The 27,965-nt window shown below is 33.5% G+C and overlaps 1 protein-coding gene across 2 annotated transcripts; it reads right to left on the bottom strand.

Moving 5' to 3' along the window:
- Positions 1 to 1,524: 1,524 nt before the first annotated feature.
- Positions 1,525 to 26,952, bottom strand: LOC105346967 (furin-like protease kpc-1). Of its 2 annotated transcripts, XM_011455789.4 has the most exons (21): positions 26,587 to 26,952; positions 21,115 to 21,219; positions 19,278 to 19,379; positions 17,191 to 17,337; positions 16,569 to 16,645; positions 15,206 to 15,294; positions 12,945 to 13,117; positions 12,321 to 12,533; positions 10,877 to 10,977; positions 10,455 to 10,558; positions 10,136 to 10,253; positions 9,200 to 9,531; positions 8,833 to 8,963; positions 8,449 to 8,537; positions 7,892 to 8,082; positions 7,545 to 7,782; positions 7,020 to 7,129; positions 6,401 to 6,501; positions 5,950 to 6,115; positions 5,362 to 5,580; positions 1,525 to 4,491 (listed from the first exon to the last, which is right to left on the bottom strand). In XM_011455789.4, the coding sequence occupies exons 1-20, from the start codon at positions 26,797 to 26,799 to the stop codon at positions 5,372 to 5,374; spliced, it is 3,009 nt and encodes a 1,002-aa protein (XP_011454091.3). In that variant the 5' UTR covers positions 26,800 to 26,952; the 3' UTR covers positions 1,525 to 4,491; positions 5,362 to 5,371. The 2 variants fall into 2 exon arrangements, with proteins under 2 accessions (XP_011454091.3, XP_011454092.3); XM_011455790.4 differs by lacking the exon at positions 5,362 to 5,580 and having other exon boundaries at positions 1,525 to 2,348.
- Between the last annotated feature and the right edge of the window lie 1,013 nt (positions 26,953 to 27,965).

Raw genomic sequence — 27,965 nt, 5'->3', positions numbered from 1 at the left:
TAAATCGTCTCCTATTGGAATTTGAGTCTGACATCATCATGATAATTTCGTTCAGTCCGTGATTTTTCTTGGACTGTTGTAGGTTTCGACCAATCGATAAACGGGGCGTGTAGATTTCAGTCTGATTGTTTCTATTATACTATTGCATCACGTTGGCGGAATCGATTCTTCATTTTGTTTCGAATTGGTTTGTATTTATTGTCCAATCAACGTCTTACTTAGCGTATTCATCACAACAAATAGACAAGACACATGGTCATTTGAAATGACATTATGAGTTGAATATGCGATCATTGCAGAAAAAAATTACATAACCCAATAGCTCAGATTATGTATTTTTCTGCAATGTCGCTACTTTCATATCTCGAATGAATCAATATGTCACAGAGAGTAGATCGGATATAATGCCCATGTGGTCATATCAAATCAGTCATTTAAAAAGGACTACCGGTATTTGCCCAATCCCACTCTTACGTATAGAAAACTTGTCAGGCTAAGGTTTAGAATTTCTGGGATTTTTTAATAATTGATTTCGGCACTGCTCAAAATATATTTCACAATAATAAAATTACATGTTTAAGTATGTTTCTATTGACGAAAATGGCGGTATCTTTTGCAGGAGGAAATATCAACACAATTAATTATTCCGAGTACTCTGTTGTCGGATTGATCGATTAGATTTTCATTATTTTTTTCATCGATTAATTACATTGTCAGTATTTGGCCATTCTGAGATTTTAACAATCCTTTTTTTTTCTTTTTTACGATTGTACTTCAAAACTTACAAAATGCATAAGAAATTGATATTTGGTCGCGTTATGTCAGCCCATTCCAGACATGTTCATTTTTTAAAAAGTACATGTAATTAAGTACTATAATTAAATGCTTTTTAAAGCATTTACTAGTTCTCATTACAGAAAGATTATTATTTCAGTTTTACACTTTCGTAGTCGAAATTTAACAAGTGATGGCCATAGTTGTAAGGCCAATTAAATGAATCGAGATTTCTTTTGTTGTACTATAAGTCGGAATCTTTTTCGGCATGGTTCTAATTAAACAACCTTTCTATTCTTGATAAAAGAAAAATATAACTGTTTAGGTGGCTCATTTTACGAAGACTTATACTTTTTAAGACATGTTACAAGATGGTGATTCAAACGTTTTGTTATAATCGTTTGCATGAACATCACCATAGCTCTGTGGTTAAAGTATCAGTGTTGTAAACCACAGATCACAAGGCTCTGCCTTGGGCTTTTTTCATATTAAATAAATGATTTTATGAAAATCATCTCTTTTTAATCCAAAATATGCATCATGTTATTTTTTCATAATCAAGTAATTTACTGCTGATTTGATCAACTATTTCAAGGTGTAGTGAGCCACCTTAAATCAGTGATGTCAAATCACTTAAAAAAAAATAATTATTAGCATATATTCTAACCACCAAAAATATCTACTTGATTTCTTGATACTGATACTGATACAATATGTACTTTACATTCCTTCTAAAGAAAACCACAGAAATCTGACCCACTGCTTTTTGTTTATTCCATTTTGTAACTCGTATACATAATATTCATGTTTAAAAACATGCATGAAAAAATGTGTCAAAGAAGCCGTTCAAGTACAACATCAAAATATAAGAAAAAAAATTCTCAACAAAAATCAACAGTTGGAGTTAAATGTGTAAAAGGTCTTTAGACAGACCCTGGAGACTTATAATGACATAATAAACAATTTATGCAAAAAAAAATTTTATTTGAAAATATGCTGTTCATAGCATTAAAAAAATCAAGAAAGACAACTCCATTTATTTCCTAAAGTTTTTACTGGTTTAAGTTCTTTTCTGCATTTTCTTTCTTTCTCTGAAATTTTGTTTCATAAATTCTGCAGCAACGTCCATGCAAATTGGCACACAAAAAAAATGAACAAAATGGATTTCTCTAAATAACACTCTAGCACTCTATATAAACTTCCGCACACACACAAGCAAATGCCAATAGAGAGTCTAAACCAAAATGGAAAATTATTGAAGAATGTACAAATTCTGTGTGTCTGAAAAAAAGTCCAGATGCATTTCTTACCCGATTTTCGAACTACATAAAAGTTCAACATCATGCTGAATAAACTGAGTAAACTTGCAAAATAAATCTTACAAATTAAGAATTACAAACTTATTATGAAATGCAAATACTACAATGGCATTGTGTTAAAAAATGTTACAGCAAAGAAGTTCTAGACTAGACAAGAACAGTATTAAGCCTCAGTTTGAGATCAGTTGGGGTATCCTGGGTAGAGGTAATGCCAGGGAGTTGGTAAAAATATCCGCCTTCTAACCAAACACCTGGCTGAAAAGGAAAATCACAGCCAAAGGTCAGACAAAAAAGAGGCAGAGTTCCCTACATAAACTCATCATTAATAACTGTGTTATTGTGCACACAAGTTTAACTGTTTTACCCAAGGAAATACATAATATGAATGCCAATTAGATATCAAGAATCCCAGATAAAAAGCAAAACAGTTAAAATATTTAAACTGTATTTGTTCTTCCTTCTTAAGGCATGAAATTATAAATCATTAACCAACAAATATCTTTCACTGTAAAATTTCCTTTGAATTTTTACACATCCAATGTCTGACCTACTTTCAAATGAGTTTTCACCGCCCTATATTATGCAGAAACTTCTTCGATGTATCATTTACAGGATAACTTTTCTGTCATCAAATACTAATACATTTGTACATGTACATGTACTTCCCCTTTTTTCTTTAAACAAAATGCATATCTCTGGAAATTAATGGCATGCTCTACATAAGTTATTGTTTTTTCATTCATGCATTCTAACATTCAATCTCCATGCAAACAAATTAATATGAATGTCAAATTCTAGTTTTTTAAATGAAACATTTCATCAAAAAAACATTCTAATGACAAAAATATTGGGGATCAAATGGCTTCAAATGTTTGATATCCCCTTTTTTTGCAAGATACATGGTGATAAAGGCATGCAGTGATGAAAAATAATAACTGAGAAATGAGAAAAACAATAAATGTCATTATTAATACATGTATTAAACTTCACATAAAAACTCTATGATAAATCAATTCATATTTCTATGACAGCAAAAAACTTCACATATATTATACATGTATGCTTGAAAAATATCAACACTCCATAAATCTGGCTATGGCCTAACTCTGTAACTATTCAGTTACCATTAATTTTTGTTCACTCCTAAATAGTTTCCTTTCAAATTAATACCAAATTTATATTACAAAATCAGCATTTTATAAAACAATCATATACAATTTATGCATTCATATATAACCAAATTTATTTGTTTAATACATGTGCATGCATGATGATGCATACCCTGGTTAGTCTTCATAAGGAAAGACACGCTGTTTTGAACTCATCAACATAATACAAATTCATAAACAAACTTAAATTTCTTAATCTGTATAAACACAGGTATCACAGATATATAGTCCATAACAAATCTTGGACTAAATTGATTGTAACTTTCTAGTTAGCATCTGTTTCATCCTTTTTTTCTTTAAACATCAATTTAGTCCAATTAATTGCCAACGGTGATGTCAGTTCAGCACAAACATTAGAGTCTTTCGACAGTGTAAAAAAATATACATATCACCTTGCGGAGCTTGAGCATGTGTATTTCAGGTCAGCAGACACCTGGCAATGACCCCGTAATGTAAACTAAAAGCTTTACGGTGGAGAGGGGTCGAACATAATCTAGTTGTACCTCACACAAAAACTACGCTAGTGATCAAGCTTAGAAAACCAAATAAATGTTAACATATTTCTTGCAATTTTATGAATACTGTCCAGGTTGATACAAAATCTGTTAAAGGGTAACTCCTGAGGGGCTGAAAAAGGTAATCAGGGTCAGTTACAAGGGCAGAGGGAGGAATTAAGAGGAAGAACTATGTGCTATATGTACATCACATGTATTTCTATCCCACTGTATTAAGTCTACATCTTCCTTTTGACAATATTTTTAATAAATTAAGAACAATCTCAGAACTGTTAAAGCAAGCCAGTGTAACCAATCTAAAATAATTCCATTCTAAAACTCAACAGTAATCACAAGTTAGTCCAGCCTACTCTGTACACGTCACAAAACTCACAAGAATCTGTAAATGAATTGGTCGGTGACCAGCACACACACGTGTTTGAAACATGATAACAATAATCTATCAAAATAATTTGTAGAACATGATAGAAAGAAGAATGAAGGGAAAAACAAATGAAGATGAACATAACATTGCATATAACAACTCAAATCTAAATCATAAGGAGTTCTCTCCCTTGGTTTGGATGTTGTGATCCTTAGTGATCCTTAAGAGTGGTATTAATAATGGAGACTGCGCATGTTTGTACTACATGAGTACAACTGGAATGTGCTGCCCTTTCTCTCTCTTGTTAATCTGCTGATGATTATCGTTTACCTGGGGACTCTCAGAGATTGCTATAAAAAGGAAAGACAACATAGATAAATACTGAGAAAATTGCGGAATCATGAAAAGAAATGCATCATTGATATTTCATAAAAGACAGATGCAATTGACACTTACAAAGTCTTACATGATTTACCATATATCAAAGCTTTATATGATTTCCAAATATTTTATATCTCATATGAAAGGATGAAGTTTTTGAAAATTACAGTGTTTAAAAGTAAATAAATCCGGTTAAAAAGCAAACAAAGAATTATTCATTGGCCCAACACGTGAATATTGAGTTTCCTTCCACTTCATAGTCACACAAGGGTAAAGGAATGCAAGTACTGCAGCACAGCATAGAGTATGAGCAAGCAGGCTCTTAGTGACACCAGACGTTTTCAAGAACTAATATTATTTGTACATTTATTAAGATGTACCCTCTATGAATGCATATTTTTTACTATAGACTTCGAAGAACTTCAAATTCCAATTCTTTTCTCATTGTGTCAATACCACTGTACCTATTTTTAGACAGCAATTGCAATTGTGTGACACTCAAATCAATGTCCAACTCTGCTTAGTTTGTTTACATGTATAATTCTGGTTAATTTTCAATGACTTAACTGATATGTGAAGACTTGGAAAGCGCAAAATTTTCTGTATGATAATGTTTTGTTTTTTTTATATTTTTTTTCTTATTTCTGTTGTCATAATCAAAAAGTAAAAAAAAACTTCTGAGTCACTGTGTCACTTTAAAAATCAATAAATCCTTTGTATTACCAACCTCTGTAGATAAGAAATTTGTATCAAAAGAATGATTCTTGTTGCCCATTTAAATATTAAGTAGTACCAAAGTAAATAAGGATAAAATACAGTGTTTTTAAATAATCACCTACCCTGCCGCATCTAAAGGTCCTCCTGCAGCAATGGACTGTAATGTATGCCTTTCTCACTCTCATTTCCTCTAGACCACCAGCTCGATTTTTTGAGGACCATGTAAACGACGACCAACACAACGAGGACAATGAGAACGGAGCATAGACCCACTAGCACGGTCACCAGCATCCCCGACTGTAGCGCCATTGCTGATTTGGTCTGGGGTAGAATGCACATGCCTAAAAGCATAAATAGTTACTTAACCGCTTCGTGTCCCACTAGTCAAGCAAGGGTTGTTTAAATATGCTGCTGAAACCCTTTTCGTCCCCAAAATTCATTAGTCAGCCAAATTTAACAGCTTAATGCAATATCTTATAAGCTGTGTTAGTTTATGTTAACGCACAAAACCACAACTAGATTTCAATCAAGTTATTAAAATCTACCAAACTCTATACAAGTATTTGGTGAGTTTGCATACAAATACGTGAGAGTGATATTTGTATATTTGTCGTGACTTTATTACTGTATATTTACTAGGATATTACGTGTTCAGCTATTCAACATTCTCTCCAGTTAGTGCCATTCTTGGATACTGTAGAGCTACTTACCGTGACCGTCACACTTGCAGCATGACCCCTCCTTTTCGTTGTCTTTACAGCACATAACACAGGTTTGTAGATAAGAGTGATAGGCATACGGCGGCTCACAGGACAAACATTCATGTGATCCAGGCCCATAACAGGTCTTGCATCGGTAATGACAATTTCGGCACTCCTATTAAAAGCATTTATTACAATACATAGATCATAGGACAATTCACAGGTATTTAATACGGTAATCAGAAAAATTTCAAATTCAGCTACAGTAAAATATGGTTACAGTATCAAAACATTTTAACAAATTCGCAGCAAAGTCAGTTTCATTCTCCAAATCTTAAAACTGTCTTTAGATATTTATGTACTGTCTTTGGATAAAACAATTTATGTTGATAACAAATCAAAATTGCTCAGCTTATCCCTGGTCTTTATTGTAATCCTGTTTAACTGTATGTGTACGTACCATATTGATGAAATCATAATACTGTTCTCTGAAGCAAGAGCTCTGCTGATGGCAGGTGCCCTCTCGCTTCAAAAAGTCACCAATGCAGTTGTTACAATTCCCTGGAAGCAAATGATGCATGCATGTAACAGAGAAACAGAGCATGTGTATGTAAAGCATAAAACAATCCATATATAAAATGAAATACATATACAATTTAATTCATTGTTTGTACATGTATTAAGAAACACAAAATGGTATGATATGTGATAAAAACAAGATGGAGATATATGTCTAAAGAATAATTATCTTAAAAATAAAAATAATGTTATAAAAATAAAAATATAGAAATATATTTATAAAAATATAAATATAAAAATATATATAAATATATAAAATAATCTTATTGTCAAGAAAACTCTTTGTACATGTGAGATATGTCTTTTACAATTTTGTACACTCTGTGTTTCAGTGTACACTGTTCATTTTCTATAGGGCATTCAACATTCCTTTCATATATCTATAAGTGTCAGTTTTTTCTTGTTCATTGCTTATGCAGTAAGTACAAATAAAAACACACATAAACTGGCTGACTACTAAATGGGTTTTTTTTAGTGAATTACAGCTATGAACTAATTACCATGTTGACAGGCGTGGCACTCTGTATGAGATGTTGATTGGTCCATCTTAACAACATATGGTAAAAATCCATTGGGACAGTTTGGGAGACATTTACCATTATGAAAATAGCTGTAACAAAGAAAAAATGATGAACTGCTAACTGCCTAGATTTTGCTGCAATTAGTAGTGATAGAGCAAACTAAGTGCAGAATGTGTAAAAATACAAAACTTTGTTTTTTAAATGAAAACTATAAAAGCAATACGATTGTTATATTGGTTTCATAAATATTAATGGATATCAGTTTTTAAAAATTTTAGGAAAAAATCACAATATTTTAAGCAGTATGGATTTTATCATCTTTTTTACTTTGATGAACAATCAATTTCAAGAACTGACTCAACAACAAAATCCACAAAAATTGGTGCTCAACATATAAACAATGACACTGCAGAAGGCATTATCATAATGTTGTTCTCTTGCTTTAAAAATGGTCTACATACATTTATAGTGACTATTTCAAGAGACTGGTCAGTTACTGCCTACCTTCCTGGATCACAGAGAACACATTTGTCATTGTCCTGACACTGTAGGCAGTTTTCGTCACACTTGACACACTGCTTCCTGAACCTGTAGTAACCCTTGGAGCAGACGTTCTCGGGGAGGTAGCACTTGTTGGACAGGAGGGTCAGGGTCTTGGGACAGCTGGAACACTTGTCCTGATTCTCCTCGCATGTCTCACACATGTTGTTACACTTCTGGCAGATTCTATGACCTGAACTCTCTGTAAAAGTTTTTAAAAATGTTAGTTTTTACAATCACAGAAACAGAGAGAGAGAGAGAGAGAGAGAGAGAGAGAGAGAGAGAGCCAAAGAGACAGACTGGATGAATACCTAAGAAATATCCTTCAGGACATTCCACTGAACATTTTCCTTCCTCCGGTAACAGGAAGTACCCGTCCCGGCATGCGTAACAGTGAGAGCGATAGCCATACTTAGATGTACAGTTCTGACACTTGGGGTCACATGGAAGACACTTCCTCTCGAACTCCATGGTTCCATGGGGACACTCCTTCACACAAGCACTGAAAATTTTTGTTGTCATTCAATTAACACATGTAAAATACAAATGTAGAATGTTTGACATCAGTTTTAAATATTTCAACAACTATAGTACATACTTCTTACTAAGCTAATTAAAAGCAATTTCTACAAGATCCATAAAATACAACAATCATCATTCAATGAAGAACATTTGATAAAAGAAATTTTGATCACTGATGTTAGATGGCAGAATGATGATGTCCTAAAAATATATATATTTTATAACAATCTATAGTCTAAGAAATTTTTGATACAATTTAAATTAAAGTAAAATAACTTTCAATCTTTTGATAAAACATACAGTGTTTTTATCTTTCTTCACAGTTTAGACCTGACTGACAACTTACCCAGCGTCCCCCATCCGTAGATTTTTACAGAGTCTGCAATCCTCCGGCCGACTTCCTGTACACGTGTCTACACACTCATCGTCACATTTCTAAAAACCACATGTACAGTAAATGTAGACCAAATACTCAGCCATTTGTGCCTTTTGTAAAAGTCACATGAAAAGGGCATCAAGAAAATCTCACTTAAAACATGAATTTCACATTAAGTTAAAACATTGTTGCAATTTTATTTCATGTAAAATTCATGTTAGACACAATTGCTTTTGTATTTCCTAAATACTTTGAAAGGAAATGTGTGTTTCAATTCCCTTCTTTTAATTTAATAACAATCTCTTTTAGATGAAATCTAGAGAAGTTTTCCCAGTAGGCTGACTTCTGACTTACAGGGGGGAGTGTAGTTCCTGTGAAGACTGGTGTTTCCGTCACCTCCGGTTGAGTATTAGAATCCGACTGCTTCAGCTGGATCGGATAGTCCTTTGTTCCATGCAGAATCAATGACCAGGATACAAGCGTTCCTATAAGGTTCATATGTACATTAATCTCTTAAAATTCATTTTTATATCTATAAAAAATTTTTTATTTCAATGGTTCACTTTATGGAATATGTACGCAAAGTAATTGATTTGTATCCATAAATATACATGTAATTACCTACACTGTCTGCAGATATTACAGATAATTTATGATAAAGAATCTAGTATTGCCCATTCCCACTCAGAGTATTTACTTTAGCTTGGTCTTAACACCATACCTTTGGCCCCGTTGGGGGGTCTCGGCCAGCTAGAGGCTGGGTGCTGATCCTCGATCTCCAATTTCCAGGTCCCCCTGGGATTCTCCTCCCAAAAGTGGACCGACAGAAAAGCCCACTGGTTGAAGCCCCCTTTGTTCATGTCCGAGGGTCGCTTAGGGAGTAAGGTTGATCTGGTGCCACTGGGTGAGGTCAGGTGGATGACCAGGTTACCACGGCGATAGTATGTCAGGGTTAACTTGGCCTGGACATGTTCTAGGTAATTGACTTCATTTGCTGTGCCTTGGCACCCATCAGTATTGACTGAGCTTGAATATGGTGTCCCCATCAAATTTCTATAAAAATCAGATACATATATTTAAATAAAAAGAACTTCTGATCAATATAACTCATAACAAACCAGTGGCATACATGTATGTGATTAAACTTTTGGTAAAATAGTATTATGTAATTATCAAACAAAATGTATAATTTGTACATTTAACAAAAAACATAGCTTTCTTCCTTTTACATGAGGAATTTAAAAATATAATATCTAAAACTGTACGCAAAGTAAAATTTGCTGTGAAAGACATTACTGTTGAGATACAAACTACTGTGGTATCAACTGATTTCGTGGGGGCCAATTATTGTGGATTGTAGGTTTTTTGTTTATTCGTGGTGATGTAGTTTCATAGATAGGTCGGTTTTTAGTTTCAGTAGGAAAACTAAAACTTTCATAAGTGGTTTTCATCGAGGATCTAAATTCGTGGGTGAGAGCGGTAAGCTACCCATGAATACGATGAAAATTGAGCCACCACGAATTCTAATGATTCCACAGTATATATCTATAAATGAATGAATAATCATAAAGAGAAAAGCAACCCATTTTTAACAGCTGAACTTATAAAAAAATATCTGCTTTTAACTGCTATCTGTTACATTGTATGATAAGCTTACACATTGTTGTCCCCATTCAGAATTGTACAGATGTGTTTTGGTGGAAGATTGGTCCATCGTAGTCCATAGTCTACCATAGCTGTAGCATTCATCAGTCCGTAACCATACCTTAAGCTCACTGGAAACAGAATTAGTTTGTTTAGCCTATTATCCCTTTCAGCAGCATTATGCTAAAATTATGTACGGTTTTACAACTTAATACTAACATAGTCCTTCTTTACTGTATCAAAATGGTTAAGTCATAAACAGATCAATCAGATAAGCTTTACAAATTCTTTCTTCATTGAATCAAAATCATTAAGTCATAGATGAGGCTGACCTTTCCTGTTTTTGCCATTAGTAGTCCACATTCCGTCCTCCATTGGTTCAGGGTTAGAGGTCAACAAGGTTATATACTGAACATCTCTCCAGGTCAAGGATGGACTATCAAAAGAAATGATCATTTCTAATATCTGAAAGCAGTCACTAAAAATTTCTTTAAAAACTAAAATCTTATTTTTCTATGCATGACTTGATGTTGTTTTTTGTCTGTATCCTAAAACAGTGGCCACTAAAGACTGTATTTGCATTTGTCTTTCTTAAAATAAAAGAGATGTCGATGCAAGTACATTTTTGCCATGCTGATGCTATATCTTACAAAATGACACACAGTTTGTTACTAACATCAAACTGTCAGAGACCCCCCCCCCCCCCCCAATTTATCTAAATTTTCCTTTCTATCAGAATGTGAGGTTATCTTACTTGGCCTCTAGGAGCAGGGCCACTAGCCCCGCCGCTAGTGGTGCAGAGGCGGAGGTCCCCGTGTGGCTACTGGTGCACTGGTTGTGGAGATCTGTCGTTATCTGGAACAGCAAGATGTGGGAAATCAGCAATATCAGGACACATTGATATCAGAAATATCAGGACAAAATGTACATGTACTTCTTATAAATAACATCAGGAATACATACTACTAAATATAAGCCTAGTTATTCCTCCTCATGAAGGTAGGAAAAAAATTGTATTGAAATAGAATGGTTGCATTATCTGTATATTATCAGAGCATGTAATGCATCAGCCTGCCAATTGTTTAAATGTACCACCAGTACGCGTTCTACATTTTAAATCTTTAAGTCTCAAGGGGTTTGCTGAATGACCTCTCTAAGTACCATTTTAATACTGAATACATTGTGATTTTGTAACAATTCTTTTTGTACTGTTTCCAGGCACCTCAATGAACTAATGTAAAAGTAAATGCAATAATATAAATCATGATGCGACATCACGTAAAAGAAATGTTGGCACATCAACCAATTGCAATGCTATCTAGATTTAATATAAAAATCAATAGTTTTGTGGTGTTAATATGGCACTTAATTTCTGATGACCAGCATCAATATGATTAGCTTCTAGTGGGTGATAGCTTTTAATATGATTATATGTATTTGCTTTACATGAACCTACAAATATCACATTTCAAATGTATATTGCTTACCGGTATTTATTGCAAAAGGGATTAATTATAACTGTAATATAAGCCTAGTTTACATACGGATAAAAAAGATAGGTCAAAATAAAAAAAAAAAAGAAACAACACAAGAGAAGATACTTTATATGGTAATTCTTATCTCACTGGCAAGTGGCAATAATTAAATTTCATGTGCCAGTAGTTAGCAAAGCATAATTAAAACATTTAAGTCTCATTTCTCCTAATACATAGATACTTTCCTCTTATTTAAAATCACAATTTTTTATTCATTTCAATTTCTAATTTTCAATATTTCACGCTTAAAAAGAACTAAACTTATGTCTACTTAATATTTCTGTAGCTGCAGCAAATGCCATTATTTGGCAAAAATAGAAGTTACACATTAGTGTACAAAACATGGCACACATGTTCATGCATTAATAGCAAGCAGAAAATCCAACAGGTGCAGTATGCAACACAGTATTGATTAAGGTAAAACCTGTGCTAACATTTTACTTTACGATCTTGATCTCTCTCTCTTTCTCTCCCAATGCATCACCAATGTATAAATTTTCTTAATTGTTGAACAAGCACCTTTTAAAATTTCTTCATGATGTATTCTCTCTCTCTCTTTCTCTCTCTCTCTGAACAAATACATACACTGCAGAAAGATAAGATTCCAATGACACAACAGAGAAGCACTATTGGATTTACTATTTGGAGTTAAAAGCGGCTTACGATTTGTTTTTCGTTGTAGGCGCCGCTGCTGTATGTGGTGGCGAGGGTGGAGGAGCACTCCTCCAGGTACCACGGTTTACGGCCGTGCTCCGATGTACTGCTGATGGACAGGGTATAGATACTGTTGGTGTATCCATCACAGTTACAGCTGTCAAAGGCACTGCCTCCATTACCCGAGGCCCACACAAAGATGTTACCCTTCCCGCCTCGACCCTACAGAAAGTCAACACAAACATTCATCTCAACAATAGTGCAACATGTACTATTTTACATGTGTATGAATAATAACTATCAATAAAATGATGTTCATGATTTTGTTTCATTTATATTTCCAATAAGAATATTGCACAACTACTACTTTCAATAGACTTGCAATGCAACACCTTTAAAACTTCAGTCTGAGAAAAGAATTTCTAGAAACTTTGTACAACATAATGTGTAGGTGTCCATATTTACAGAAAATTTGGATTGCATTATTTTCCCAAGAATTTTGTCCCATATGAACATACTACATGTACAATAAATGTTACCTAAACAATTCATAATGTTTTTCATTTATGTCACAGTAATTTTAGGATGCCTTTCTTTTACATGTGCATTACAGAGCATACAAGGTAAGCTAACTTGTTCTATGCCGGTGATGAAGGCTTTCTTGGCCAGGGGGCCCGGCCCGTCCACCACCCGACCGTCATCATCTGGCCCCCAGGAGGCCGAGTAGATGTCAATGTGGGTTCTGTTAAAGCTCAGGGAGGCAGCCTCCACTGCATCAGACACATCTCCGTCTAACATCCGAACACCTGTATGCATAATTAACATAAAAGCATGATAACAAATAAAACAGGAAAAAAAGAAACAAGACTGAACATCCAACAGATGCAGGTGCACGAAAGGTGATAAAATCTGTTTTGTTTGAGGCAAAAGTATTCTGGGGCCATGTGGGAATTTTTACACATTTTTAAGTCTTTTCAAGCTTAAAAATAAATGTCAATGCAAGTAGATGTAGTAGACAATGTCAACATTAAATATTTTCTTGGAAGGTTGAAAAAAAAAAACCCAATCAGGTTTCACATTTGGTCCATTCTGCATGCCTGTACTGCACTGTTTATCAATAAAAGAAAATCAATAACTTTCTAATCAAGATATTTATGATCCATCTACTCCCTACTCCCTCTCTTCAAAGGAAAATCTTAAGTTCTGTCTCATTCTAAGCATGAAAAGAACTATAGAGGAGTTTTCCTTTAGAAATACTTTAGAAAGAGCTGCCATAAACACAGTACTTTAAATGCAACCTCAGCTTTTGTTTGCTGTTGATCAAGTCTAAAAATTAAATACTCTGTAGACATAATCACTTCCTTTTCCAGAATTTAAAGAAAATGTTTTTTAAATCTCTTTTTATCCACTTTACACTTCCCTGGAGCATAAAATATGTTCACCAAAGTGGACATGGAAATTTTCCTAATTCAAAATGACAAATCCTTCTAGTAGTAGTTGTATTATTATGTGCATGTACTTAAGATTCATACACCATATGCACATTTTCCTTCTTCCTTCACACTTTTTAAAATACAAACAAATAAATTTTCATAAACAGTTAATCAATATATATATATATATATATATATATATATATAAATATTTTGAAATCTATATTTTAATTCATTTACTAGAACAATTCTCAAGGATTGTCAATTTTTTTTTAGGTTCATTTGGACGTGTTTTTTTGGGGATTATGTAGCGCCATAAAGAGAAAAATGACCTTGTTTTATAAATTATTAGGTGTGTTCATTTCTGGAGGAGGAGTACCCCATAAAATCCATGAAAATTGAGCCATGATAAATTCTTATGATTCAACAGTACTTAAAAATTTGTGTGCCGAAGTCTCCTTCATCTGATTCTTGGTGATTCATAGTTCATATTTTCATATGTCATATAATTTTCCTTGAACCAATTAGGTGTTGTATGACATTATATCAAATAAACCTCCAAAGATACAACCCAATCTGCAATTCTGTTCCTAACCTTGACAGAGTCTGCAATATTTCTGTCATAAACAGTCATTTTCAATCTGAAGTTTGAAACTTCCATCACAAATGCCAGTAAATTTTTGCCACGCAATACCTGACAAAATGACACACAGTTGGCTACTAAACAACAGCTCTTTGCAGCACGCCTCGTAAAACTCATTTCCTTTTCTCGTTGGTATGATATTGATTCAGTAGATGATGGACAGAGAATTAATGTCACGGCGTCGACACTAAGCTAACATGCGTTAAAAAAGTCTTCTAAGGCTTTACAATATTCTGCAGTAAAGTGCACCAGTTTAATTTCATATTCAACGAATTACTATCCGTTTAATGTCACTATTAACATCTAATGGGAGAGAGCAATAAAGTTTCTGTACAAGCAATATGGCCCCCATTTCTATTCACATCACTCCAACTGCATATAGCTGTCACTCGGGACAGAGAGTATCTGAGAGTTCAGAGAAATATTTGTGATTATCGTGCTGATGACAGAAATATAAAGCTGATGTCTTATACTTTGTAGATACAATAAAACCATCATTCAAAATAACTCAGGGCATTCAAAGAGCAGACAGATGGGGCATACTGCCACTCAAAACCTACTTGATGTATCTCTATATCTATACATATTGTAGCTATATTTATATGTACAGGTTATTCTCCGCTATGAAGAAAGATTGGTAGCCTTTCACATATACATGTACAAATGACCTAAGTATTTGATCTAAATCAGCATTAATTTGACACGAGTCAATTTCTCTATTTCAAACATAGTAACTGATCATGAACTACACAACATACAGAAGGTAATGTGATAATTATCTGATGAAAGCCAAGGGCTATTCTCCTTAGTGTACTCACCCCCTATCCTGGAGTTGTAAGCTGCCCCCACCACACATTTGTTATTGTTGGCTTTTGCTGCTACCTCCCCAGCACAACGTGTTCCATGTCTATATACAAATACAAACAGAATTTACAGAACAAAATTACCAAACCTTGGATGTATAAAACATTACATTTTCCCTATGTCTCTGTGCAAAATATAACTATCTGGTAAGTTTCATGTACCGGTATATATCTTGATGGACCAATATGTAGCACATAAACATGCAAAATGAAAAAGTCACAGTGTACAACGAAAAGAATAAGTTAATTACAACTGTCAATCAACCAAACTATAATCCACTGGGGTTTGGATACATACCAGTATACAATAAAAAAATACATGTATATCTAATATTTTCAATCATACAATAATAAAAAACACATTTTGATACAGTAAATAACCAAATGTGAGGGAACATTCTCAGGTTTAGGGGGTTTATGACAGTAATTTATCAAATGTAACACATCATCAATAAAATACATAGACAGTTCTCCCTTAATTGTTGTAGAAAACATTAAATACTGCAAATAATACCGGTATATTTAAAAAGTTTTATTATAGCACTATGTCCAAAAATAAATTTACAATGTTAATTGGTATAAAAATGTGAGAATAAATTAATGTACTAAAGGTTAAAAAACTTCATAAGGTATAAATTAAAACAAACGTGACAAATTTGTCAATCACAAGCATACCAATAAATGTTTCACTCTTAATTTCATTGATAAGTGGGTTTGGGAAACTTTGAATACTGACAAAAAAAAAACGAAGCATGATTTGCAATGTTTCATAGTTGTCAATGATAAGGGTAAAGAGTGCATATTGCCGAGAGGCAGTAGATAAAAATATGTATTGGCTGTTAACCTATGAATGTAGGGGGTTTTTGCTAGGATGTACATCTATCGTTTAAAGTTTTTCTAATGTTTTTCAAGTGTGAGCATAAGGCAACCTTAATTAGTCTGCAATTGCCGTCACTAGTGATACTAATCTTTTATTGATTGACAACTATTTAATCTTTATCAGTTACATTCATACTTAAGGATTGGGGACTTGGAATTTCAAGGAATTCTTTTTTCCCCTATACAATACTGTCTGTTATTTCATTTATTTTTTCCATCACTGTCAGATCAACTAATGAAACAGCAGAACATAAATCACTGCATGTGCAGTTATTAAAGAGTTTCAAACATAATAGACACTAGATTTCTCATCAAAGACAACTAAACATTCAAGCTCATCGGGTTTCACAAAAAAATTCCGAGTGATGAACAAATAAGCAGAGCAAATGAGAAGTCCTTCAAGTTGTTATTGAAAACTCTACATGTTTTATTAATTTACCTATTTTCGTTGGATGGGTCGTATCGAGGAATTGGATCTGGGTCATGGTTGTTGACATCATAACTTGCATATGGATCCTGAAATGACAAACGTTTTAGTGCTGTTGTATCATGATTCATCTAAATTCTTGTCCACAAATTTGTTTTTAATGCATTAAGTTTAATTTAAATGTTAATTGTTCTTGAGACAGGAATCTTACATTACAAGTTGATGTCAAGGCTTTTAGAAGTACTATCTGCCAAGATGCATGACTTTTAAAGGTTTTGTTTTTTATGCATGCAGTGTTAACTTTTGACATAAAACAGAAAATCAAGGGCTTATAAATCTAAGGAGAAAATTCTCTTCAGAAGCAAGATATCATCTTTTCTCTTGACATGGTTACCCTTAACAAAGATAAATCACCAGGCATTATGCATCTGACTGAAATTATCCTACATCAATATCAAAATGCTACTCAGTTGTAGGGCTGCAGACCAATCAGTTAGTTTAACTTCATTACATTTCCTTTCTGGAGAAACCATAATGTCAAAGCTAATTACATTGTATTAAGTTCTACTTTGAAAATCTCTCTCTCTCTCTCTCTCTCTCTCTCTCTCTCTCTCTCTCTCTCTGAGAGACTTACATAATTTTCCTTCAGATCATCATGAGTGCGCTCAATCCCGTCGTCAAGGATACTGACTACCACCCCCTTTCCTGTGTACCCCATCTGCCACGCCCCCTTGACTGACATATCGTAGTTACCACTGTTTCCCCTGTGGCCTCCTCCATTCTGAAATTGAAAATCACATCAATTATTCAAAAACTGAAATAAAAATTGGTCCTTCATTAGTACTACGGTAATTAATGGTAGTATAACGATATTGCTTCAACTATGCTGTTTATAAATTGCTGTCACACTAATGCTTTCTGACTACGGTGGTCTTGTGGAAAAGAAAAAGTTGGGAAAATTTACTACAGAGCAAGAACTACATAAGAACCCCCCTCCCCAACAATCAAACATGGTTTATGTACATGTACTACTAGTTAATGAATTGTTGTATAGATTTTTCGCTTTTGTCCTTTTCCATTTAACCCTTCTATCCTCTTCTTTGAATCTGTTTACGATTTTATTTATAAACCATTTGAATAAAAGTTTTGTGAACTAACAGAGGCATAAAGTTATTCTTAATAATTAAGAGAAAAAGCAATCTCAGAAAGTTATCAGGAACACATATAATATGAATTAAATGCAGGCATCATTAATGTATATATAGATGATATACGGTACACGTATTTGAAGAGTTAGCCATGCACATCAAGACACACTGATAGATGACTCGTTTAATTCACAGGTTGCTTGATTGCTCATACCGCTTAAAATGCTTTTCCTTCCTTCTTCAATTTTCAAAAACGTATTCAATCATTTAATGCTGAATAATAAATTCAACTTAATTTGAATTTATTTAAATCACTATTTGGATTCACACTAACTTACGTGTACTTTTAATAATTACCTAGATTAACCACTCCGATCAGAGAATGTGACTAATACCATTATTTAGAAAATTACAGTATTTATTTAGAAAAATACAAATTGAATCAAATTACTGCTAGATTCATACTACGCTCAACTTGAGTCCAGGAAATGTAACTTAAGCTAATAAATCAATCACAATTACTAATAATTGTACAATATTTCTGGAGGACGATTACAGCTGAGATCGGTGTTTTCCCGCAGAGACTCGGGGAATAAGATTGTGCTAAATAAGGGTTATTCCATCAACTGTTAATTGAGGAGACACGGACGCACACAGGCCAGGCAATCAATGCGAATCTTTTCTGTATCAATTCTGGCAGATCTAATTTACATACGATGATGACCATGGCAAAGATGGGTTTCTAGGTTGTATGTGAAACTTCATGCTTTTCGGCTTAGCCATAATTTTTTAAATGAGAATAGACAGCTTTAGAAAGTGATGACTTGGCAGATTGGTGAAGGAAAGTCAAAATCATACTGATACATTTGTTCAATTTTTTGTTAATCATTCCTAACCTTAACATTTGCAATAAAAAAAAATCATCATATAAAAGTACTGTATTAATTTACAATAAAAAATATCAAAAGGAATCCCGACACAGATCTTTCTCTCGCACGTCTTACTAGAAGGTGTAAAATCTGGGCACACGATGTAAAAAAAAATTGAAAAGACAGCCACATTTTTTTAAATACCAATATGCTTTGAGTCTTGCCTGTCAATTGTCCCATCTTTCTATCAATTTATCTGTCTGTTAAACATTAGCTGTGGTTTGTCCTGCTGGGGCTATGCACCTACAGCCCACACTTATAGTACATGTGTAACCAAGCATCTTGTATACTGTCAGACTTCATTAACAGCTAGTCAAAAAGAGTGTTCAGGAAATTGTTTTGGAGGAATCCTGATTGCAAGTTTACAATATTTTACCCTATCTATCTACAGAAGAATGTGTTTGTCACCGACTGCAGTGTTAGGACACTTCAAGGATCCTCAATGCTATGAGACCTACGCCTTCATCATTACAAAGTGTCTGGGGGCAAATAAAACCGACCACATTTTGTCAGTTGAAACAACATCAAACTACTGTTTATGTTCCTGACTACACAGTCTACAGATGGACACTGACTCCAGTGATCTGTGGTACCTGTTCTATGGGTTGTTATCATTGACATGTCTGATCAATTAATATACATACCAGATACCACTGCGATCTCCACAGGCGGTCATTAAAGTTATTGAAGTCATTGAAATCTCTCTTCACCCTGCTCTTTGCTCTCTGTTGTTCAAACCATCGGATCTGAAATTTCAAAAGAAATAAGGGTTACTGTCCCCTATCTGAAACCACCAGTACTGGTATATATTGATTCCACACACAATACTTTTTATAAATGTTTCATGGCCATTCAGTATATAATTCATCCACTACATGTTATACCAACAACTATTTAGAAAAATAAAAATCAATCCATCAAAATAAATGTATTGTGTCCCAGGAGAAAAATTGTGGTTTTTTTAATAATTTCACAAAGGAGCAAAACAGCTGTGTTATAAAATGTAATACTGGTAATGATGTTGAACCAAATTTTAAAGAACTCTAAATAGTTGCATAGAATTTCTTCAAACAAAATTCATATACAAGTGATATGGAGGGAGAGACTTTTTTGCTTTATTTATTTGCTACCATCCCTTTTCAGAGAGTTACCGGTAATGTCTGATCTCAAAGATACTAGCTGATACAAGTGTAGTAAGATGTAACTAGAGGTACTGTGAGCAAGCTCACAATTGATACCCCCCGCTAAGATAAAAATCATAATGCGTGTATTTTTCCAATTATAGAAAATATTGGATGAATCTATTTCACCGTCTATTTCTTTAAATAACAACTGCTCAATTTTTTTTAAACTGTTGGTCATAAGCAATATTTGTGTGAAGTAAGAACATTCAATGCATCTCCATAAGAAAGATAATGACCAGACACGAATTTTTCACTTTTTCTGCCAGTGACCTTGACCTTGCCCAAATGACCTTGGGTCAAAGTCATGACACACCCTTTGGTCCTAAGCAATATTTGTGTTAAGTTAGAACATTCAATGCTTCTCCATAAGAAAGATAATGACCGGACACGAATTTTGCACTTTTCCCCCCAACAACCTTGCCCAAATGACCTTGGGTCAAGGTCATGACACATCCTTAGGTCATAAGCAATCTTTTTGTGAATTAAGAACTTCCAATGTTTCTCCATACGAAAGATATGGGACGGACAAAAATTTTGCACTTTTTCTGCCAGTGACCTTGACCTTGCCTTAATGACCTTGGGTCAAGGTCATGACACACCCTTAGGTCATAAGCAATCTTTGTGTGAAGTAAGAACTTCCAATGTTTCTCCATACGAAAGATATGGGCCGGACACGAATTTTGTATTTTTTCTGCCAGTGACCCTGACCTTGCCCGAATGACCTTGGGTCTAGGTCATGACACACCCTTAGGTCATAAGCAATCATTGTATGAAGTAAGAACTTCCAATGTTTCTCAATAAGAAAGATATGAGCGGGACACGAATTTTGTATTTTTTCTGCCAGTGACCTTGACCTTGCCTTAATGACCTTGGGTCAAGGTCATGACACACCCTTAGGTCATAAGCAATCTTTGTGTGAAGTAAGAACTTCCAATGTGTCTCCATAAGAAAGATATGGACCGGACACGATTGCACAGACAGACGGACGGACGGACGGACGGACAGACTGACGGACAGACGGACGGACAGACGGACAAGGTGATTCCTATATACCCCCCCAAACTTCGTTTGCGGGGGGTATAATAACACTTCTTGAAGGTTTCAACAAATCAGGAACAACTTAATCATGGATGAACGCTGACTGTCTATTCCTGATACTTGGTGTTCAAAGAGAAAGATATGTTACAAGATTTAAAACCTCTGACAACCTCTGAACTGCCTACATGCAGGCTGCATGACAACCCTAAATTGTTAATGATAGTATGTGCCAATGCTGTAGATAAAACGCCTTCTTTACCTCGGGTTCCTTCGATAACTGTTGATGGTGCTCCAGGCTTGGATTTGCAGATCTTTTACTAATGCGGGGATGGTGAAATAAATAATGGTCTTTTAAATCTCCTATCTGCAAAAAACAGAAAACACAAATAGGTTCAATTACAAAATATGTGTCACATTTTGTAAGCTAGGGCTGTAGCAAGAGAAGCAATGATTAAGCATTATTTCCTGGGGGTGCTGATGAAAGGGCTGACACATGTAACATGTACTACATGTACAATCATTACTTGCCTCACTACATACCAGTACATGTATATTGTAAATACCTACTTATTAGTTAGTATATGTACATGTACTCAGTACACCTGTACCTGACCAGATTATCCTCTCAGATAATCCTCAGTATTCACATACAATTCAACATTAGATTACAATGAAGTTATCTGTAAAACTTCCTTTTTGAAAATATTGAATTAATATTCCTGATCTTATAAATGTTCTCAAGTGTCAAATACAACATTAAATATCTAATATTTTGAGTTTACTCTAACAATTCTGTAGTGTCAGTATTTTTACCATTTTAATGATGATCGAAATAAAACTTTTTTACCCATGAATGTGTAAAAGCATCCCAATCATTTTCTGAATCACTATGATAATCAAGAGATGACATTACATGTATATTTGGAATCAGTATCAAGAGATCAACAGATCAAATAGTCTTGAATTGATCTTTAAAAAGGTCTATCTACAGATATAATTTTAGACTGCAGAAAAGTTATGAGTACATTTAATCCCCATTTCCCTTTTACTGTGGAATCATTTAATTTTGTGGGGGCCAATTTTCGTGGATTGTGGGATTTTTGCTTATTCGTGGGGACGTAATTTCGTGGATGCGTCGGTTTTCAGTTTCAGAAGGAAAACTAAATCTTTTATAATTAGTTTTCGTGGAGGATGTAAATTCGTGGGTAAGAGGTACCCACGAATACCACGAAAATTGAGCCACCTCGAATTCTAATGATTCCACAGTATTTATTAAGAAAAGGGAAATGGTTTCTTAAGTTTTATTGATCTAAAACAAAATGAAAAATATTATTTTTCTGTTATAATAATCAATGTGAAATGTGAATTTTAAAGTCATTTTGTCATTCCAAGTATAATTCTTAACATACTTTTTTATCCAGAATAAATACAATAATGAGACAGAGTGAGCAAAGAGAGAGAGAGAGAGAGAGAGAGAGAGAGAGAGAGAGAGAGAGAGAGAGAGAGAGGTCTACAAATAATATTGCAGACATTAACAGAGTACATTCTTTATTTTGATTACATACATGTTATGACTGTGACCTTAAACAATCCAACATGAGTTGTGTGTATTAGCAATGGTACTGACAAATCATCATAAAACTTGTCAATACATTGTGATTTTACATCAATTGACCTCACTTGATCTACAACAGCCATAAAAGGGTCAATCACTCCAGTCATATAGGGATCATCAAATCATCATAAGGCAATCTTATGGGGCCACCATACAAATCCTAACAATATGTACTTAAATACTGTCTATACAGAGTTATGGCCCCTTGTGGAAGGTAATGACTCAATATGTGAGGTGCATTTCCTTAACAATGATTGCTATATTATCTGCTTTATTCATCGGTCATGTCTGAAATGCAGGAAATTCATGAGCTTGCTTAAGGAGATATGGGACAGCCTTGACTACTAATTAATGATAATTTTACTTCTTTTCTGATTAAGTAATCATCAAAACACATTATCTGGTGTGCAGAAAGTCCCAAGTCATTTCCCGAGGACTACTGTAACATTTACTAAAATGACTAGTTGCAGTAACATAAATGATTCTGAATAAAATCACTGCTAATTATGACTAGTCTTAGTCTTTTTATCACAGATGTCAGCTTTATAATTGTTAAAGAGGAGAACCAAAATAATGAATAATTGCTTGGTCACAAATCACAGCTCTGACAATCATTAATTGATAAATCAGTCAAAATCTACCAGATCAAACAAACTCATTAACATGCAATACACATTTTTAACAAACTGTCTGTCTGGGTGTATCGTTTCATAATGTGTTGACTTTACTAGTGCTACGTGGGAAACATGACACAACCCCAGACTGCTTTAAGCTGCATCAGAGAAAACTCACTTAGGGAGGCAGTGAGGCATCACAGTATGGGAAATGATCCGTGAAAGTCTGGATAACCTTTGGATAAAATTTCAAATAAAACAGCCCACTAAGGCTGTTCTTGCTTTGATAGGCTCAAATGTTTCAAGTTAATTTCATCAACGTTGCAATGGGAAAGAATTACACAAGTAAATGTATATTATAGACATTGTAATCCGGCTCACATTGATAAGATAAGCCTATTCCCAGAATGGGATTTGCAATATGCATCGTGTAACCTATCCTACAGAGGAAGATAGTTACAGAAATAGAAAATTTCATGAAAAAAGAACATATTATTTGTATATATCTAAACATTAATAAATGATGATTTGGGCAACATGCTGGTATTTATTGAGAATTGTGATCTTCAAAGTGCTAATATTAATCTCATTAAATATTAATGCTTCATTCTATCTCAGATGATATGAAGATCTTGCATATATTCGTAAAAGCTGTACATGTATATGCATGCATATAAGACTCTAAATATCTTATTAAATTCATGCTGTAATCTTCTTTAGGTCCAACAGAAAAACAATTTTTTTTTGACAATGAATTCTGCAGTTTATATGACTTGGAGTCATTAATTAATAATTAGTGGAAAATGGAAATTCATCTTTCAGAAATGAACAGCACGAAAAGTACACTTCGTTATATAATTGTGAAGCTATAGTTCATAAACATCAAATCTTTGAAGGAACTTCATCTATCAGTGTCGGTATAACCAAGAAAATGCAATTAATGTTAAATTAGTACCGGTATTTAGTTTCTTAAAAATGCTAATAGCTACATTTTTCTACACAGGTGTTTAAATGCTTAGAGTTCAAGATTGTCTTATATTATTAAAGATCTTTCACATATTGATAAGAGCTGCATATACATAAACTCCAAATATCGATCTAATCAAATTAATGCTGTAATTTAATTTCTTTAGGTCCAATATAGACAATTTTTTTGGATAATGAATCTTTAGGTTTATATGACTTGGAGTCATTAATTCATAATATGTGGAAATTCATTTTTCAGAAATTCAGCACAAAATGTACACTTTAGTTAAACTTTGGTGAACCAATGGTTTGCAAACATCAAATCTGTGAAGGAACTACATCTATCAATGTCGAAAAACTAGCAAAAAATCTGTTTTCTGTGGAAAATGCAATTTATGTTAAATTAGTATTTTGTTTCTAAACTTGATCTTTTTACACTGGTGTTCAAATGCTTAGAGTTTGAGTTTGTCTTAAATATTCATCAATCAAAACTAAACAAAATGCCAATACAAGTACTAATTGTTCACTTTAGTCAAATATTCAAGTCCACTGGATTCACCAACTTTCAATTTATCATGACTTGTAAAATGTGTATTGCAGATTTTGAGGGACACAATTGTATGCATATATTTTTAATCTTTTTAAATTGGAAGATTGATATTCTATCAAAAACATGCTCAATGGGTTGAAATATTCATGATTTCTAATGATCCTACAGTTGTTGATAGTTCATCTTAGTCAGGCAAAGGCTTCCTTGATTATCAACATGACAAACTTAACTTTAATTTTCCTTATTTGCATACATTGCAATATAAATTTTTATAATACAAAACATATCTACATTACAAAATAATTATTCATGTATTTGGGGTTTTTGTTTTCTGCATTAAAAATTCTTCTTTTCTTAAACACACTGGTAAATATATCACATGTATACTGTAGTTCAAATCTTCAATACTATATGTTAAAACATAGAGAGATTTTACAAAAGAGAAGACTGCTGCTTCAGCTGCTGTTAATTTTGACCAAGCATTATGAAATAATGTACGGTTAATTGCTACTGATTGATTTCAACAATCCAATTGGATAGAACAATCCAATAAATGTCATGCAGGATTTTATACATTAATACTCAACAAGTTCACCATAGGACATTTGTAAATCTTGATAGTCTCACTAATAGTAATACCATGCAGTACTATTGATTTTATGGTAATTCACTTAAGTCTTTCACTAATAGTGATATATAATAATCCTAGTTCTCTTAAACTGACACCTGTCCTTTATTATATTTACCATCAGAAAAGTGTATGTATTACTAAGATTTGTGCAAAGTGAAGTTATAAAAAAAAATTAAAATAAATAATAAATACATTGTACATGTATATCTTATCACAAATGCTCTTAAATAAAACTCAAAGAAAATGCACAGCACCCAGTTCATAAAATATATCTGAGATTCAAGATTCTCTGTTACTTGTTTAGGAGAAAGAAACTAAAACTGTTTACTGCAAGAATATTACATAACAATGAAGAGCACCACCCTGGAATCAATTGACACTTAGAAAGGCAATGTTCATGCATGAGGCAAATTACGAAAGAGGACACTTTTAATATTGAATGCAGCACTGTGTTAACATCTCAAGCACTATTAACCATAGAGTTATCTCCGCAGATATCTATGATCCATATAAACACATGCATTATTCTAAAAAGTACTTTCTTCCTGTCGATCTTTCAAAGATATACACTAGCTGTGCAAATTTAGGGAGAAAAGTCTGTAACAACCAGGAATTTTTGATACAGAATAAATTGATGGCTATAGGAGCATGTACATCATATGCTCCACACTTATAACTACCGGTAAACAGTTAAATTTCATCTACAAAGAACAAGCCTGTATAATTGTACATATTTCCTGTACTTCCTGAGTGTCACTTTTTAACTACGGTAGATATTGTATAAAATAGTACAGGAAATTTTCCTGAAATAAGTTCTTTATTAGGACAAAATTACTGTGGTTGAATATAAGGCCACTATCAAAAAGATATATTTTATGAAATAAACTGGTTGGGGCCAATTGCCCAAATGGGATATAATAGCCCATTTGGGATATAATATCCCAAATGGGATATAAATTTTAAGTGCAAAAAAAAAAAAATGAAAATTTTTCATTTTGTAATTTTTTGTATAAATCTGCATTCATGCCTATCAAATGCAATAACTTTTGGTTTTCAAGTTTTCCTATAAGCTTAGAGTTTGCAAGATTGATCCTAAAGAAGTTTAGGATATACCTAGGGATCAATCTCTGTAACAGTATAGAAAAAGCTGTTTACCAAAAGTTTTGCATATTTCATCTATTCTAATGCAGATTTATCATAATTTTAGCAAAATAATAATTTTACCAAATTTATATTCCATTTGAGAATTGGAATATTATATCCCAAACAGGCTATTATATATCACATTTGGGCTATTGGTCCCAACTTAATAAACAATAATATGTATGGCAAATTACAATAATTGGAATACATACCTGTCCCATATTTGTATATCCATGTTTTGTAGCTATTCTGTCTGCTATATGACTTCCCCCTTCTATGTGGACGGCTATTTGATTCAAATAGGTGCACTTAGTATGCTGACACGAAATAATGACAAATAAACAAAATAAACTGAATCCCCGACTGACATTCGACAAAAACAACGCTGAAAATTTCGTCCGTCCAATACCAGAAATGAAACCCATGGCGGATGAAATAAACAAAGAGTAAAGAGTTATATCACTCAGTAATAAAGAGACATGTTCAAGAAAAGTTCCAACGTCGGCCCGTGTTAATTCACAGCCTACTTCAAAGTGAAAAAACACGTCAATCGACAGATCAAATCAGGAAGTAGGCGACAGTAGCTCCGCCTAACGGGCTACGTCACTGGCTTTCGATCCCGATCAAATTAGCAGACAGCACGGTGAGCACGAAATCAAAACATTTTTTTAATTACATCTTAACTCTTATTGCGATGAGCACAAATGTATATCAGTCATATTGTTCTCTCTGTGTCAATGACGGAATTTGATTTTTGATTGCATTAATGATTTTATTGCTGTTCAAAATAAAGTCCATAACGCGCTTTTTCAATATATATTTACATATTTACTTCGAAATGCAGATAATAGCTTATAAAGGTTATAGTGAAATTTATAAGTTTTATATCATCGTGTTTATGTGCTGCAATATATTAATAAATCATCTTTTACTTATTCTACCTATTATGGATCCCGGGAGAGATGCAAACATATTAGGAGTTTCTTTTAACGTTTCCTAAAAATAAAAAAAATATCCTAAAATTATTCATTCAGAGCCGGACAAAAAACCATATTTCATAATAACTACCTACTACAGAATAACCAAAATAAAAATATTCATACTCTATGTTTGTTATGAGGGAACGACACACCTTGTTTCAGAGGATGTTAGTGGGACAAATAAGTATATAGAAGTTGAGTTGGTCTTTTAAGTTGTGAATAGGGGTGAATTGCGCAAAAATTAAGTTTGAGAAATATAGATATACACAATTCTATTTGTATGTTTGCCATACAAAAAAGGTTGTAACAACCCGGGCAATTGCCAAATGCATATACATGATTAAAAGAAATAATAAAGAGTCAAATGCATATACATGATTAAAAGAAATAATAAAGAGTCAAATACACTTAAATATTCAGTGTAAACTTGCTTACAATTCTGATTCAAAACAAAACTTGCTAACTTTATTTTTTAATCATTGAATAAAAAGATGAACTTGAATTCTTTTAGGCGAAAATAAAAAAAAAAACCAATCCTATTTGAAAAACTTTCGAGTTTAATCAATCCGATTTCCCGAGCTGCTGACTCGATCGACGATACTGGTCGTTTA

This window comes from Magallana gigas, chromosome 6 (genome assembly GCF_963853765.1).
Source record: "Magallana gigas chromosome 6, xbMagGiga1.1, whole genome shotgun sequence".
NCBI lineage: Eukaryota > Metazoa > Mollusca > Bivalvia > Ostreida > Ostreidae > Magallana > Magallana gigas.
The sequence above is the reverse complement of the archived record's forward strand: the minus strand, read 5'-3'. Positions and strand labels throughout refer to the sequence as shown.

Coding starts and splice junctions, on each gene's coding strand:
- LOC105346967 (XM_011455789.4), bottom strand. CDS start 26,799: ATGGGTTTCATTTCTGGTATTGGACGGACGAAATTTTCAGCGTTGTTT. Junction 10,254..10,454: donor TAATGGCAAAAACAGGAAAG/GTCAGCCTCATC, acceptor TTCTGTTTCCAG/TGAGCTTAAGGTATGGTTAC. Junction 6,502..7,019: donor GTGCCACGCCTGTCAACATG/GTAATTAGTTCA, acceptor ATTTGCTTCCAG/GGAATTGTAACAACTGCATT.